The following is a 13,826-nucleotide window of genomic DNA, read 5'->3' as shown; positions in this document are numbered from 1 at the left end:
TGCTGAGGACGCTGTCCCTTCCCTAAAGGCCCCCAAAACCAGACACCTTCTCTGTGAAACCCATTCACTGCTCCCCTCGTCCTGCCGCCCCTCCAGAGCAGGCCTCAGTTCCGGGGCCCTGCCCCGGGCATCCTCTGCACCCCAAGGGGCACACTGCTGTGGAGGGAGATCCCGACGCAGACCGTGTGGCCTGGGCCAGCGGGCAGCGCCCTAGGCCTCGAGTTCTCCGCATAGAAACATCGACGTTTCTACCCTGGGGCTTCTGCCGCTCAGCATCCCGCCACCCGGCATCGGCCTGGGGTCTGTCCGGGAACTCGGCTGGACTTGCAACAGCAGTAGAATTTTCCTGACCACTCCGGGCGCATTAACCTCCTGCTCCGCCACATTCCCCAAAGATTCCCTTTCCCTCTCCTCAGCAGCTTACGTGCTTACATGACACGGGGCCTCCGGGCGGGGCCCTGACCTGCCCAGGAGGCCTGGCTGGAGGGTAGCTGTGCTGTCGAATCAGATGGAGCCTCTTCCCAGGCCGCCTAGGAACCCCGTGAGGACAATGTTTTTTATTGTGAACGAGCCCTTCCTTTCCCTCTGTACCTTCATCTGAAAAACAGAAGAAACTCACGGGCTCAGAAGGGTTTCTAATGTGACTTTCAGGTTCTCCCAGCCGATGAGTAGTGGCTCAGGGTGGGGATGAGAGGTTGCCTTCCCGCACCTTCCAGCACCTTCCAGCAGCTGCCCCTGCTTTGCCTCCTTTCCTGAGGTATTTGTGGTCGGAGCAGGCAGCACCCCTCCCAGGCCTGTTGCTGCACCCAGGCCTTCCCCAGAGGCTGCAGGAGAATGGGAGCTAGGCCGGGCCAAGGCCTTCAGGGAGGAGCAGGGCACAGGGCCACTTTTGTCCAGGACAAATGCCTAAGCGGTACTGGCCCAGACGAACCAAGGTGCACAGTTAGTTACTTTTCTTCTAGCTGTCTTTATATTATTTGAATTTAGGGGAAAACCACTAGAAATGGTTTTGAAGTTATAATTAAAATTTCCCCTTGCCTTGGGCAAACAATTGTGGGTTGAAAGAAAAGGTATTGATTTAGGGAGCAACTAATTTTAAGAGAAAAGGCTGGCATGTTCAGGGAGAGAGAGTGTGTGTTCGCACACCCCTGTGTGCACATGCCCAGACTTGGTGCGTCGGGAGCCTGGTTCAGGTCTCAGCGGGGTCCTCTGTAGCTGGGAGTTCCAGGGCAGCCGCCTCCTACTCCGAGCCTCATCCTGCCTGTGTCAGACAGAGACAATGAATCCTTCCTCTCTGCCCCCTGCACCTCCCGGAGCTGTTGTTAGAGATAAATGGGGGTGTGCGTGGGATACAGACGGACAGGATGCTTTGTCCAGTGTGAAGGGCCAGGCACATGTGGACTCTGCTCAGCCAGAGGTTAAAAATATGCCCAAGGAGGTGGTGGTCTTGTTGGGAGGAAAGGACCCCTCCGGGGACAGCTGACCCCTTCTACTGCCCCACCTGTGGCTGTGACAAGCCCCTCAAGGCCACTCTTTCAACCCTCGTCAGGCCCTTGGGCCAGCTGCCAGGAGTATGGGTGTGTTGCTGTGAGACATTGGGTGAGCGGGGGCCATTGGTCCCCACCTGCATATGTGAGTTGGGTGTCTCAGGCCAGGGCACCCGGCAGAAACTCGGCCTCAGTATCTTGGTGTCCAGTGAGGCAAACGTGAGCTGCCCAGAGGCCAAGCTGGACACTTGAGGAGCATGGATGCTGGTGTCCCCTTGGCATCTGCCTGCCTTCTGGGAGCAGGGTGGGTGGCAGCCTCCTCAGGACCCCTGCTGACACAGCACCATGGGGAGAGCGTGGGCACTGGTGACTCACAGTCCAGTCCCAGCCCTGCGCTGCCACTAACTCCCACGTGGCCCCGGGCAAGTCATTTCACCTACACAGAGGGGGAAAGGAGACCCAACACGCAGGGCTGAGACACGCCCACTTGCAAAGCGGCCGAATGTCACGTAAGCCACAGAGCAAGGATGCCTCGCCAGCACTCACTTTCCCCTGCCCCTGTGTCTGGGAAGGGGAAGAACTTGCAGACAAAGGAGCAGAGCATGCGCATTGCTCCCCAGCTCTCCTTGGGAGGCTCTCTCCCTCCTGCCTGGTTTCTCTTCAAGTGTCCACGCATTGACCCAGAGGGTGTCCTGCTCGGGTAGGAGGTGGGCAGCACTGGGGGGAGTGCCTGGGCCTCGTAATTAGCACTCTGTCCCTATGACGTGTGCTGTCCCTGTCGTCACTCTGAGGTGTGAAAATCCACAAAGTGTGGGTTGCATCAATAATAAATGGAACCAAGCGTGTGTTGGCCAGAGACAGGTGGGGGTCCTCTGCCTGCTGGCCAGAGGACCTCTGGCAGGTTACTCTCTCAGCCTTGGTTTCCTCATTACTAAAATGGGGACAAGAATCGCTGTCCTGAAGAGTTGTCATGAAGCCCAAAAGGGTTACTATGGATAAACTCTGAGCTCCGTCTCTGGAACTTGGTGGCTGCTCAGTCAGTGTGGGTTCCCTTTGTTTCTACTTGGGTGTGGCTTCAGGCTTGCAGACGAAGAGCTGGCTTAGGGTACCAGATCTGGTAAGGTTGGGAGCCATGTGGGATTGGGTTAGTGACATCTAGCTGGAAAGGGCTGTGGGAACACTAGGGGTGATTTTAATTACACAGCCCCTCAGCCCCGACAGGGGCGCTTGGCTGCCTGTGTCAACTTTATTGGTCCATCTGGTGCTCAGCCTGAGTCATGGCAGAGGCAGGAGCCAAGCTCATTAATCGCCATCTATTCTTAGCCCGGGGATGTCTTGGTTGGGATAGACCCCCAGCAGGGCTGCCTGCTCACCAATGGCAGCAGACAGCTGTATGTGGCCGGGCAGGCACAGTCAAGCCTGTCACTGACCAGCTTCCCTGGGTATCCCCAATCCTGTCCTTGTCTGAGATGCCCTAGGCCTTTCACAGCCTTGTTGCTATTGGTCTTCTTGCAGCCCTGGGGCTGGAGGAAGCACCTTGAATGGGGGGCTCTGCCAGCCCTAGCAAGGAGCACACCGAAGAACCTTGGGAGTGGCTTGACATCTCAGGTGGGAGCAGGGGAAGGCAGTGCCACCTCGGAGGCATCTGCCTCCTTAGAGCCAAAGCAGCCCCAAGAAATGGTTTGCAGCGAGCTCCCTCTCAGATGGGGGTAAACTTTGAGTAAAGCCAGAATGCTTCTCCTATAAGAAGATTTTAGCAGAAGGTTCGGGCGAATCTTTGTTGCACATGGACACTGTGCCAGGCAGTGTGGTAGGCACTGGGGACCAGCCCAAAGCTCAGAATTGAAAGACCTGGTGTTCTTGCTCCCCAGCATGGCTGTGGCAGGCCCAAGACAGACCGTCCCTCCCCGGTTGGCATCATGTCCTGTGGCTGGGGTTTATTCATTGAGGTCCTACTGAGACACACGACCCCGTCAGATTCCATTGCCATTCTTAGTTTACCGAGAAGAGAACTGAGGTTCAGAGAGGTTGTTTGATGGGCTCAGAATCATGGAGGGCAGACCCCATGCTGTGCACACATTCCCTACGCTGTGCTGCATCAAGCCCCACTGGGTCAGGGTCCGTTCATTGTGGCTGTGCCCTTCAATCAGTCACCAAGACGCCTTCTGCAAGTCATTTGGCTTCCTGTGCAGACTTTGTGATGGCAGCCCTGGTGAGCTGTCTGGGCGCCCTGAAGCATGTGGCTGGCCTGGCCGTGGCTCTCCTCCATGGACGGCTGTCTCTGCAGATTCCCACTCCTCGCTGGGCTTGCATGAGGCAGCCAGTGTGAGCGGCCCTGGGAGGAATCACCTGCCAGGAGTTCTCATCCTCGAGGTCCGGGGTCTGGGCCTCCTGCGTCACCATCCCCGCTGTCCCTTGCAGCTGATGAGGGGGCTGAGCCCCAGGGAGCCAGCCTCACTCATTCTGTGCCCCTTTGTCTTTTCCAGGGCAGTGAGGTGCCAGACCCCACCTTTGCTGATGGCGAGCTCCTCCCCAGGGAGCCTGGCTTCTTTCCCGACGAGGAGGAGGCTATGTCTCTGGCCCCACCCGAGGGCCCCCCGGAGTCAGACATGGATAGCCCCATGGACGGCACCCAGAGCTTGGAGGGGTTGGTCGGGAATCCTGCCGAGGAGAAAGATGGGGGCCTCAGGGGCCTGTTCCTGCCAGAGGACAAGTGAGTTAAAACTGTCTGGACTCCACACTTCAGGAGCAGGCGATGGGCACGGCCGACCCAGAGATTTCCAGAGGGAGGAACGGGGTCCCAGTGTCCGTTGAACCATATGAAATTGTCAATTTCTAATCATTTTCAACCTTCTCGTAAAAGGCAGTTTCGTGTGGTTCAACCTAACTCATTTTTCTCAGTGCAGGGAGTTCTCAAACTCAGGGCGCCCTGGCAGTCGTCGTGTTCTGGCTGGGGCCTTTGGAATTGTTGGTTCCTGTCGCTTCCTGGGAACGCCCCTCAGCCCTGCCTAAGACCAACCAACGCAAGGACACTGGTCCCAGGTCTCAGACCTGTTGATCTTTTGGCAATCATTTGCCACTGGATTGTTTCCACTGTTTCCTGGGACCCGTCACCGCAAGGCAGCCAGCGGCAGGTGCCAAGAGCTTTAGTAAAGTTTATGGGAGAAAGAACTGAGGAGTACGAGGCAGATAAATAACTAAATTAACAAAATAGGCTGGAGGTACCAGGAGACCTGATCTTGAGCACCCAGCGGTGACCCTGTGATTCTTAGATGCAGACCAGGCTTCCTCAGGGGCGCAGTTTGAGAATTACTGCCTTAACCCGTGACACGCTTCTTGGCGCTGTTTCAGGTTTGCCGTTTTTAGTGTGCAAGCTCGGTAAGTTGGAGGAACCCTAATTGATGGTAGCGGGACACAGAGGGAAGCTATATTTTGGCAGGTGAAGAGGTGTACTTCTCCTTGTTCTTAGTTTGCAGTCAGGGCTCAGCCAGCCCCACGTACTGTCCCAGGCCACACCGTGGGTCACCCGTGAGAGGCCCAGGGTCTCTGACCTGTGTTCTTTGGACTAGAAATCCTCTCTGTAAACTGGGAGAAGGGTCTCACCTAGCAGCTCATTGTTTATTTTAAAACTTCGTTTCCTTGGGGCCAGCCTGGTGGCGCAGCAGTTAAGTATGCACATTCTGCTTTGGCGGCCCGGGGTTTCCTGGTTTGGATCCCAGGTGTGGACATGGCACCACTTGGCAAGCCATGCTGTGGTAGGCATCCCACGTATAAAATGGAAGAAGATGGGCATGGATGTTAGCTCAGGGCCACTCTTCCTGAGCAAAAAGAGGAGGATTGGCAGCAGCTGTTAGCTCAGGGCTAATCTTCCTCAAAAAAAAAAAAAGTAAAAAAGTAAAACTTCGTTTCCTTATTAGAGTACAAGCCGATTAAACAGAACTTGAAGAAGGTAGGAAAAACGAGAATGGAGGGGAAGTAACTTACTTTACTCACAGTCCCACCACCTAAACCCAAGCCCTCTTACCACTTAAATATTTTTATTTCCTGCTTTTCCTTATTCTGTATAGACCTTTTAACTGCTCAGTCTTACTAGATCTAAAATTTTATGTCTAACTTTTAATTTATATTAATTTTTGCACATTAATATTTTTTATAGACCTTGTATCAGCTATTTGATAGCCCATGATAATTTCATTTAGTAGTACAGACTATAATTTAATAATTGTAATCATTTAGCTACTATGTATTCTGACTTAATAACCATACTCTAATGTAGCTGTAGGTAAACCGTTAGGTGGCAGGCAACGTTTTGCTGCTCTGGACAAGCGTTGGTTTGAATCTCTCTTGTGGAGAAAGTTTTGGGTGAGATGGCTCCCTTAGGATAAAGTCCCAAAAGTGTACTTCCCAGGTCAAAAAGTGCATACTTAGTCCGGCTCCTGGTACCCGTAGCCCATGGACCTCGGGAGACGGGGCGTCGTTGACGGCCAACCCTTCTCTGCCACAGGTCCCTGGTCCACACTCCGTCCATGACAACGTCCGACCTCTCCACACACTCCACCACCTCGCTCATCAGCAACGAGGAGCAGTTTGAAGACTATGGGGAGGGGGATGACGTGGACTGTGCCCCCAGCAGCCCCTGCCCCGATGACGAGACCAGGACCAACGTCTACTCGGACCTGGGGTCTTCAGTGTCTTCCAGGTGGCCCCTGGGTCTGGAATGGCATTTGGGGTCCAGGAAACGTGGCAGAACCAACCCAACCTCATCCCAGGGACGTTCGGCTGGCAGGCTCCTGAGCAACATGAGATCTGCTCCTGAGGTTTAGGGGTGCCCCCTGATTGCGGGTCTGGGATTTCTCCTCCCTCCTTCTGTCTTGGGGAAGAAACAAAATTAACCAACCTGGGAGGCTGCCGACTCTGGGGTCTCTGTGGTCTTGCTTCCTGGAACCTCAGTGTCAAAGGGTCCTTCCAGGTGCCATACTGAGCTTCCCACACACCTGAGTTGTTACGTCCTCTGACGTCAGCTCTTACTTGCCTTATCTGTGAAATGGGGACAAGCCATAGGCTTCTTCTCTTTGAGGGTGTTGAAGGAGGGAAGATCTGTTGCTGTATTTCCACCTCCCCCCAACACACACACACACACAGTCCACAGGCAGTGGGGAGTCCAGCAAAGTAAGCTCGGCAGGATGGGGCAGGGCACCAGACTGGATGGCAGCTAAGGAGGTGATTCCTTTCTCTCCCGTGAATCAGCGCGGGGCAGACCCCTAGGAAGATGCGGCACGTGTACAACAGCGAACTGCTGGACGTTTACTGTTCCCAGTGCTGCAAGAAGATCAACCTGCTGAACGACCTGGAGGCCCGACTGAAAAACCTGAAGGCTAACAGGTGAGGCCCCAGGGCCCAGTGTAGCGGCGGGGTCCAGGGTGGGGAGCAGAGGGCAAAGCCCCAGCCAAGTGGCCCCCTCGGTCTGGGTGGGGGAGAGCGCTCTGAATGGGGTTACTCCTGGAGGCTTGCGTTTTTTGCAACAGGAAAATCCGGGTGCTGCTTCTCAGGACCCAGCAGATGAGTGGATTCCCCTTGCGGGGCAGGAAGCTATCCTGCAGCCAGGGCAGAGTAGGGAGTGGACCAGTGCTCCCTCTGTTCAATGACCATTTCCTCTCTCTCTCCCTCTCCAGCCCCAACCGAAAGATCTCCAGCACGGCCTTCGGACGGTAAGGGCCCCCCTTGGGAGGAGGGGTTGAATGCTGCCCCCTTGAGTGTTCCTGCTGCCGGGGTGGCCAGCTCCGTGCCAGCAGCCCAGCCCCAGCCAGTGTGGCTGATTGAGCCGAGGAGAGTGAGGCATCCCAGGGCAGTGCAGGTGGAGCAGCCAGAGGAGACCCACTTCTGAAAAAGAAGGGCCAGCCTCCTCCATCCCCACCCCTTGCTCCTTCTGGCAGCGGTCAGCATCTCCAAACCCTCAGCTGCCTCAGCCTCAGCCAGGCACGCCAGGGATGCCCCGAGAGACGCGGCCCACATCCTAGCGTGAGTGCTCTTCCTCACCGTCTGGAGCTGGCGGCTGTTCCAGCAGAGACCCCAGGCTTGCCGCTGGCAGGGATGGGGCGTGAGTGTGTCCCATGGAAGCTGGTCCCTTAGACCCAGGTTAAATTCTGAACGGCTGCCTTCCCAGGACTGCCAGGATCCTGCCTTGGTCCTCCTGCAGACTGGCCCCAGGGCTCTGGGAGCTACCAGTGAGCATGCAGGCTCTGGCCCAGGAGCTGATGTGGGATGGCCTCCTGGCACAGATCCTGGCTGCTGTCTGTCGGGAGAGGGAAGCGGGAGCCCCTGGGGAGAGGCAGCGGGTTTGCCTCAGGCAAAGGTTACCTTGACAGCATCTGCCTGTTTCTAGCCCCACTCACCAACCCACTGCCCGGCACAGTCTGGGTGTGTCTCTCTCCCCCAGGATCCCCAGAGATGTAGCAGGAGCCAGCTTGTCGGAGGACATTGAGCCCTGCTGGGTGGGCTCAGGAGGCCCAGACCCCCTGCTGGGATGTGGAGCCAGGCTGCCTTTGCTGGGCAGTTTTCCAGCTGGAAAGGGTGGAAGGGCTCTACCAGCTCTGGTCACTTGGTAGCTGTGGGCTCGATGGAGCAGCAGGCTAGAGCTGGGATGGATTGGCCATGTCTGCCATGGGCTCAGGAGGGGCGTAGCAGCCTGGCTGCTGTCCTCTGAGCTGGATGATCTCTTGAGGTCAGAGGTCAGGCACCTCTTCTCTCCTGACCAGGTGGGGGCAGCCTCCTGAGAGGGGCTCCTTGCACCCTCCCTGGGGTACTGGCTACTCTCCCAGCCCATGGCCTGAGTCTGAACCCCAGTCTACGGCTGACCTCTGCAGCCAGCTGTGCCTCCCCCCATCCCTGCAGGCAGCTCATGCACAGCAGCAACTTTAGCAGCAGTAATGGCAGCACTGAGGACCTGTTCCGGGACAGCATTGACTCCTGTGACAATGACATCACGGAGAAGGTGCGTCGTGGGTGAATGGAGGAGGGGTTTAATGTGTGCATGCTCCCTGGGGTAGTGGGGAGCTCTCTGGGGACTTGGGAGACCCTGTCCCTGCCCAGGAGTTGGGGGTAGGTGGCCCCCCAATATGACCCTTCTCTTTCTACATGGTCAGTTGGAGGTCCTGGCTGTCAGTCCGATGGTTTCCAGGTTCTCAGTCCTGCGAACTCAAAGGTTTTCTCCACCCTCACCTCTGCCCCTCCATTATAGGTGAGCTTCCTGGAAAAAAAGGTGACAGAGCTGGAGAATGACAGCCTGACCAATGGGGACCTGAAGAGCAAGCTGAAGCAGGAGAACACCCAGCTAGTGCACAGGTCAGGGGCCGGGCCTGTGACGCGGGGGAACGGAGGCCTGTCCTGGCACTAAGGCCCCTGCAAGAAGCTGGAGGAGGGAGCCCGTATGTCCTTCCACCTCTGAGGGTCTGTGACACATCAGTTGCTTGCTGTATGGCCCTGCCCATACAGGGTGCCCAGGAGGACAGGTCTTTGGGGACAGGGACACAGGTGGAGCCTGACCTTGAGCCCCAGGTCTGCAGCCCCAGGGCAGGTCTAAGGCAGGAGTTGGGATCCACTCTCCTGTCTCTGTCCTACGCTGATGAGAGCCGACCTCCCTTCCGGGGGGACAAGCTCTGCAGAGGGGGGGAGGCTGGTGTGAGTGGGGGGCTCGCACCTGCTATGGGTGGGAGGAGTCCCAGCATTGCTGTGTCCGCCTCCCGATGGACGCCCACTGAACGTGACGTCCCCACTGCCACCTGCACGAAGTCAGTGCACATAGAGTTTAGTTGTCCTCATGGCGTGGCCTGAAACTCAGTAAACTGATGCCCACCCGGGGTCTGGTCCTCAACCTTGTAGGGCCCAAAGATGGGACCTTTTGTACACCCCAGAAGGTCAGCCTCATGGATGGAATGTTGCCAGTGAAATGTGTCCCAGACGGATGTACCAACCAGGCCACCAGCAGTGGGGTCATGACATCCACAGTGGGGCCTGGCCCTTCCCCAGGGCTGACATGCTCTGGGCCACTAGCCAGAAGCTGAATTATGGATCAGAAGGGTACTGATATAGAGCAAACAGAGCAAAAAGAGGAGGTGAGACCTGAGGGCCGTTTCATCCCGCCGTGGCGAGGCCTGCATCCCTTCCTGTGCCAGCCCTGGGAGTCCCGCCCTCTCGGGTACAGCCTTACTGCCCTCTGGACCCACTGCCAGGCCTGCCCCTCTGTGGCGTGCGTGGCTGAGACACCTCTCCTTAGGTGCCCTGGGGGCTCTAACTCATCTGTCAACAAAGCTGCTGGCCCACAGGCCTGGTGCCCACACCACCACCTCCCACAGTCACGGGTGTTAGCGACTCAGGGTCTTGGGCTCCCCCATGGCCGCAGGCTGTGTTGGCGTGAGAAGACACAGGCCACGAGAGATGGCCCTGGACTGGAGTCCCTGCCTCTCCTCAGGGTGCACGAGCTGGAGGAGATGGTGAAGGATCAGGAGACCATGGCCGAGCAGGCGCTGGAGGAGGAGGCGCGGCGGCACCGTGAGGCCTACAGCAAGCTGGAGCGCGAGAAGAGCACCGAGATCGAGCTGCTCAACACCAGGTGGGCCCTTCCGCAGAGCCTCTGCCCTCTGATCCGCCCTCGCTCCCGATATAGCCCTGTGGGGCAGGCGCTACCCCATTCTGTAGACGGGAAGACTGAGCCAGAGGGAAAACCTGGTGTTCTGACACCTCTGCTTTGATGTCTGAACACATGGACTCTAGGAAGCATGTCCAAGAGTGTTCATAGCAGCATTGTTCGTATTAGGTAAAACTGGAAACAGCACGCCTGGCTGTCAACAAGAGGAGCGGTAGACGACAGTGGTCTTGCCCCAACTCCTGGGCTGGGACTAATGTCCATGCGTGGAGCGCCCCCTGCTGTCAGATTCACCACTGACCCTGAGCCCCAGGGGCTAAGGGAACTGGAAAAGCCAGGCCCCAGTGTTAAGGGCTCCTGTGCCTTGGGTGTAGCTGTTAGAACTTGAGACAGAAACAGGAGTATTAACCTAGGAATCTGGGTCAGTCACCCATCAGCTCAAGGATCTTGGGCATATTGGCTCACACCCCAGGCCTCAGTTTCCCCATCTCTTGTTCCTCCCTGCCTGTGGAGTGACCGTGAGTGCGGGAGAGCTGGTGCACAGCAGAACACTGCACACACACGAGGGCAGTGAGGATGTTCCAGGACTGCCCTCGCTGCTGACCCCGGTGACACCACCTGGGCCTCTGGCAGAGAGGACGGCTGCCCCCGTACTCCTCAGGCCCCTGAGTCCCCGGTCCCTAGCTGAGCCTTCTTGGGGTCTGCTAGGCCCAGCCTGGGGTCTAGGGAGTGTGGGGAGGTGGGCTCACAGCTGGCGGGCAGGTACTTCCCTGCCTGCTGAGGTCAAGCAGGCCCGAAGGGGACTGGGGGGCCAGGCCCCTGCACAGTTTGGCGGGGAGACCTTCCAACTTCCCTGTACCTGAGACCCGCTTTGTTAACTTTATTGACCAGGGTTCAGTTTAAGTTTTCACTCATGTTCTAGAAGCTGCTGGCTTGCATCTGTTTCTGGAGGCTCGTACCTCATTAAGTGTCACTGCTCTCTGTCTGCTTCTAACTGCTGGCCTGGCCGGGTGGCCTGAGCAAGGTGCCTGGGCCATGGGTGGCGGAAGAAGACAGTGTGAGTGTAGGCCTAAGGCCAAAGCACAGAAAGCCAGCCCTCTTGGGAACCATCTCCTAACCTGTGCCCCTTGCACAACTCCAGGGGGCGCTGTTCATGGATAATATGCAGACAGTGCTCCCAGCATCATGTGGTGTGCTTTGCTCCTTGCATCCTCCACCATCTCAAGTCCCCTATCAGGTGGCCTGGTCAGAGCATGGGTGGTGGGTCTGAATTCCTCACTGGTCCTGGCCTGGGGCCTCTCCTGGGGAGCCCAGTGGAGGCCAGAAAGCCATCTCTCCAGGAAGGAGGAAGTGACAGTGGGAAGGACAGGGAATGCTCTGTGGGAAACCATGCCAGAAATGAGCCTGTAGTGTTCTGGTGCCACTGATGGATAGCTTAACTCACCTGCCCCTCTTCTCAGCTTATTTAAAACCCACCTGAGGGCCGGCCTGGTGGCACAGTGGTTAAGTTCACATGTTCCACTTCAGCAGTCTGGGGTTTGCTGGTTCAGATCCCAGGTGCAGACATAGCACTGCTTGGCAAGCCATGCTGTGGCAGGCATCCTACATATAAAGTAGAGGAAGATGGGCACGGATGTTAGCTCAGGGCCAGTCTTCCTCAGCGAAAGAGGAGGATTGGCAGCGGATGTTATCTCAGGGCTAATCTTCCTCAAAAAACAACCCACCTGGATCCCTGGGCTCTGTCTCCTCATGGAATCCTGTTAGGACAGTCCCTTGTGAACACTGACACAGAGGATTTTGACTGTCAGAACCAATGCCTGTGGATGTCAGAGGCAGCTGCAGTGAGCGCTCAGGGGGAAGAGCCGTGGCGAGATGCTGGGGGAGAATGAAAGACATACGGTGGTTGCCTTCAAATTGTGAATTCTAACGGCGGGCCCCTGCCACAGCCAGCCACAGGAAGCCTTCTCTTCATTTAGCAGAAAAACATCCTCTCTGTGTTGATTCAGGCCCTAAGGAGGCATCCAAAAAGAATCTTGTGTTCTTATTCACAAATGAGTGTTTCCTTTTATCAGAAAAATAAGAAAGGCAATTCAGCGTCTTTACCATTTTGCTTTGGATGACAGGAAGCTCAAGGCTGTATTAACATTTGGAACAATTATTCCTATTCTCTCTCTCTCTTGCTCGCTCTCTCGCTTTCTGGTATATCACCTCCTCCAGGGAGCAGAGAATCGCCACAAATTGTCAACCCATTGTAAGATCATCTCCATCTCTGACACTTTCGCCCTTCTTTCCCCAGAGTGCAGCAATTAGAGGAAGAAAATACCGAGCTTAGAACGACAGTGACTCGGCTCAAGTCGCAAACAGAGAAACTGGATGAGGTGAGCAGCACATCCAGGAATCTCTCACGCTTGGATCTTGAGCTGAATCCACAGAGACACGATGCTGGCCGTTGAAGGCCTTTAGTTTCTAGTTTCTGAAATTTTACTACAATTGCTCTCCCTCCCAAAAAAAGGGCAGCAAAATATGAATAATTTCTCTTTCTATATTTCTGCTTTTCCAATTTTCCTTGTATAATGGGGAAAATAAAAGCAAGAGAGAAAGAAGTTAGCTTCTATCTGGTCTGCCACCTCCTGTTCAAGTTCTCTCTGGCATCACTAAAGGACTTCAGAGGCCTGAGATTTTTCTAGCTTGTTTCTAGAATCCTAGGGGATCCTAGGGGATCTGGCCATTTCTTTAAGCCACGAGTCAGAGGGCTCTGTCTGATTGCCCATTTGTCGAGTTGGCTGACCCAGCGAAGTCCCTGGGGTGTGGTGACCTCCTCTGGGCACACACTTCCCCTGGCCTGGTCTCCCCGGCTTCAGGAGCGGCAGCGCATGTCCGACCGTTTGGAGGACACCAGCCTGCGGCTCAAGGACGAGATGGACCTGTACAAGCGCATGATGGACAAGCTGCGGCAGAACCGCCTCGAGTTCCAAAAGGAACGGGAGGCCACGCAGGAGGTGGGTGCCAGGCCAGACGCCCCCAGGGCTCCCTCCCACGCCCCTGTTCCCACCAACCAGCCTCTCTCCCACGCAGCTCATTGAAGACCTGCGGAAGGAGCTGGAGCATCTGCAGATGTACAAGCTGGACTGCGAGCGGCCGGGCAGGGGCCGCAGCTCATCCTCTGGTCTGGGCGAGTTCAATGCCAGGGCCCGCGAGGTGGAGCTGGAGCATGAAGTCAAGCGGCTCAAGCAGGTGGGCCTGGGAGCCTCTGTCTGGCAGGATAAGGCGTCCAGGTCCCCACCAGGCGGGTTTCCTGAAGGGGGCTGAGAGCTGTAGCACCACCTTCTCGTACATGTCTGCTCCTCTCGGCACCCCTGGTTGTCAGGGCTGCTGGTCCCCGTCTCACAGCTCAGGAAGGTGCCTCACCTCTAGGCTGCGTCTGATGGAAATCCCAGGGTCTTCCCTTGGCGTCCGTAAAAAGAAATAGACACCACTCTTCTGTCCTTGGCACATAGGGTGGAGAATGAGACTATCCAGCCATGTATTAGTGGCTCGCTGTGTTGGTTTCTCCCAAAGCAGACCCTGAGCCCAAGATTCCATTTCAGATGGTCCCCGGGAGCACTCCCAGAATTGGAGACCAGTCGGGGGGTGGGGCAGTGGGGTCAGGAGGGGCATTAAGCAAGGGATGGGGTGATGATGAGGAAGCCCCAGGCTCA

The 13,826-nt window shown here is 56.4% G+C and overlaps 1 protein-coding gene across 4 annotated transcripts in view; it reads left to right on the top strand.

The window, feature by feature from the left end:
- Positions 1-13,826, top strand: part of RAB11FIP4 (RAB11 family interacting protein 4) — a 117,583-nt gene that overhangs the window by 95,524 nt on the left and 8,233 nt on the right. For all 4 annotated transcript variants that reach the window (XM_070562616.1, XM_070562615.1, XM_070562617.1 and 1 more), the window contains 10 exons: positions 3,974-4,200; positions 5,992-6,186; positions 6,735-6,869; positions 7,160-7,195; positions 8,379-8,478; positions 8,725-8,828; positions 9,955-10,095; positions 12,425-12,506; positions 12,990-13,127; positions 13,204-13,362. In XM_070562616.1, coding sequence (XP_070418717.1) covers positions 3,974-4,200; positions 5,992-6,186; positions 6,735-6,869; positions 7,160-7,195; positions 8,379-8,478; positions 8,725-8,828; positions 9,955-10,095; positions 12,425-12,506; positions 12,990-13,127; positions 13,204-13,362 — 1,317 coding nt within the window. The remainder of the gene's footprint in view (positions 1-3,973; positions 4,201-5,991; positions 6,187-6,734; positions 6,870-7,159; positions 7,196-8,378; positions 8,479-8,724; positions 8,829-9,954; positions 10,096-12,424; positions 12,507-12,989; positions 13,128-13,203; positions 13,363-13,826) is intronic.

This window comes from Equus przewalskii, chromosome 10 (genome assembly GCF_037783145.1).
Source record: "Equus przewalskii isolate Varuska chromosome 10, EquPr2, whole genome shotgun sequence".
Lineage (NCBI taxonomy): Eukaryota > Metazoa > Chordata > Mammalia > Perissodactyla > Equidae > Equus > Equus przewalskii.
Note: the sequence above shows the minus strand (reverse complement) of the source record. Positions and strands in the feature narration are given on the sequence as shown.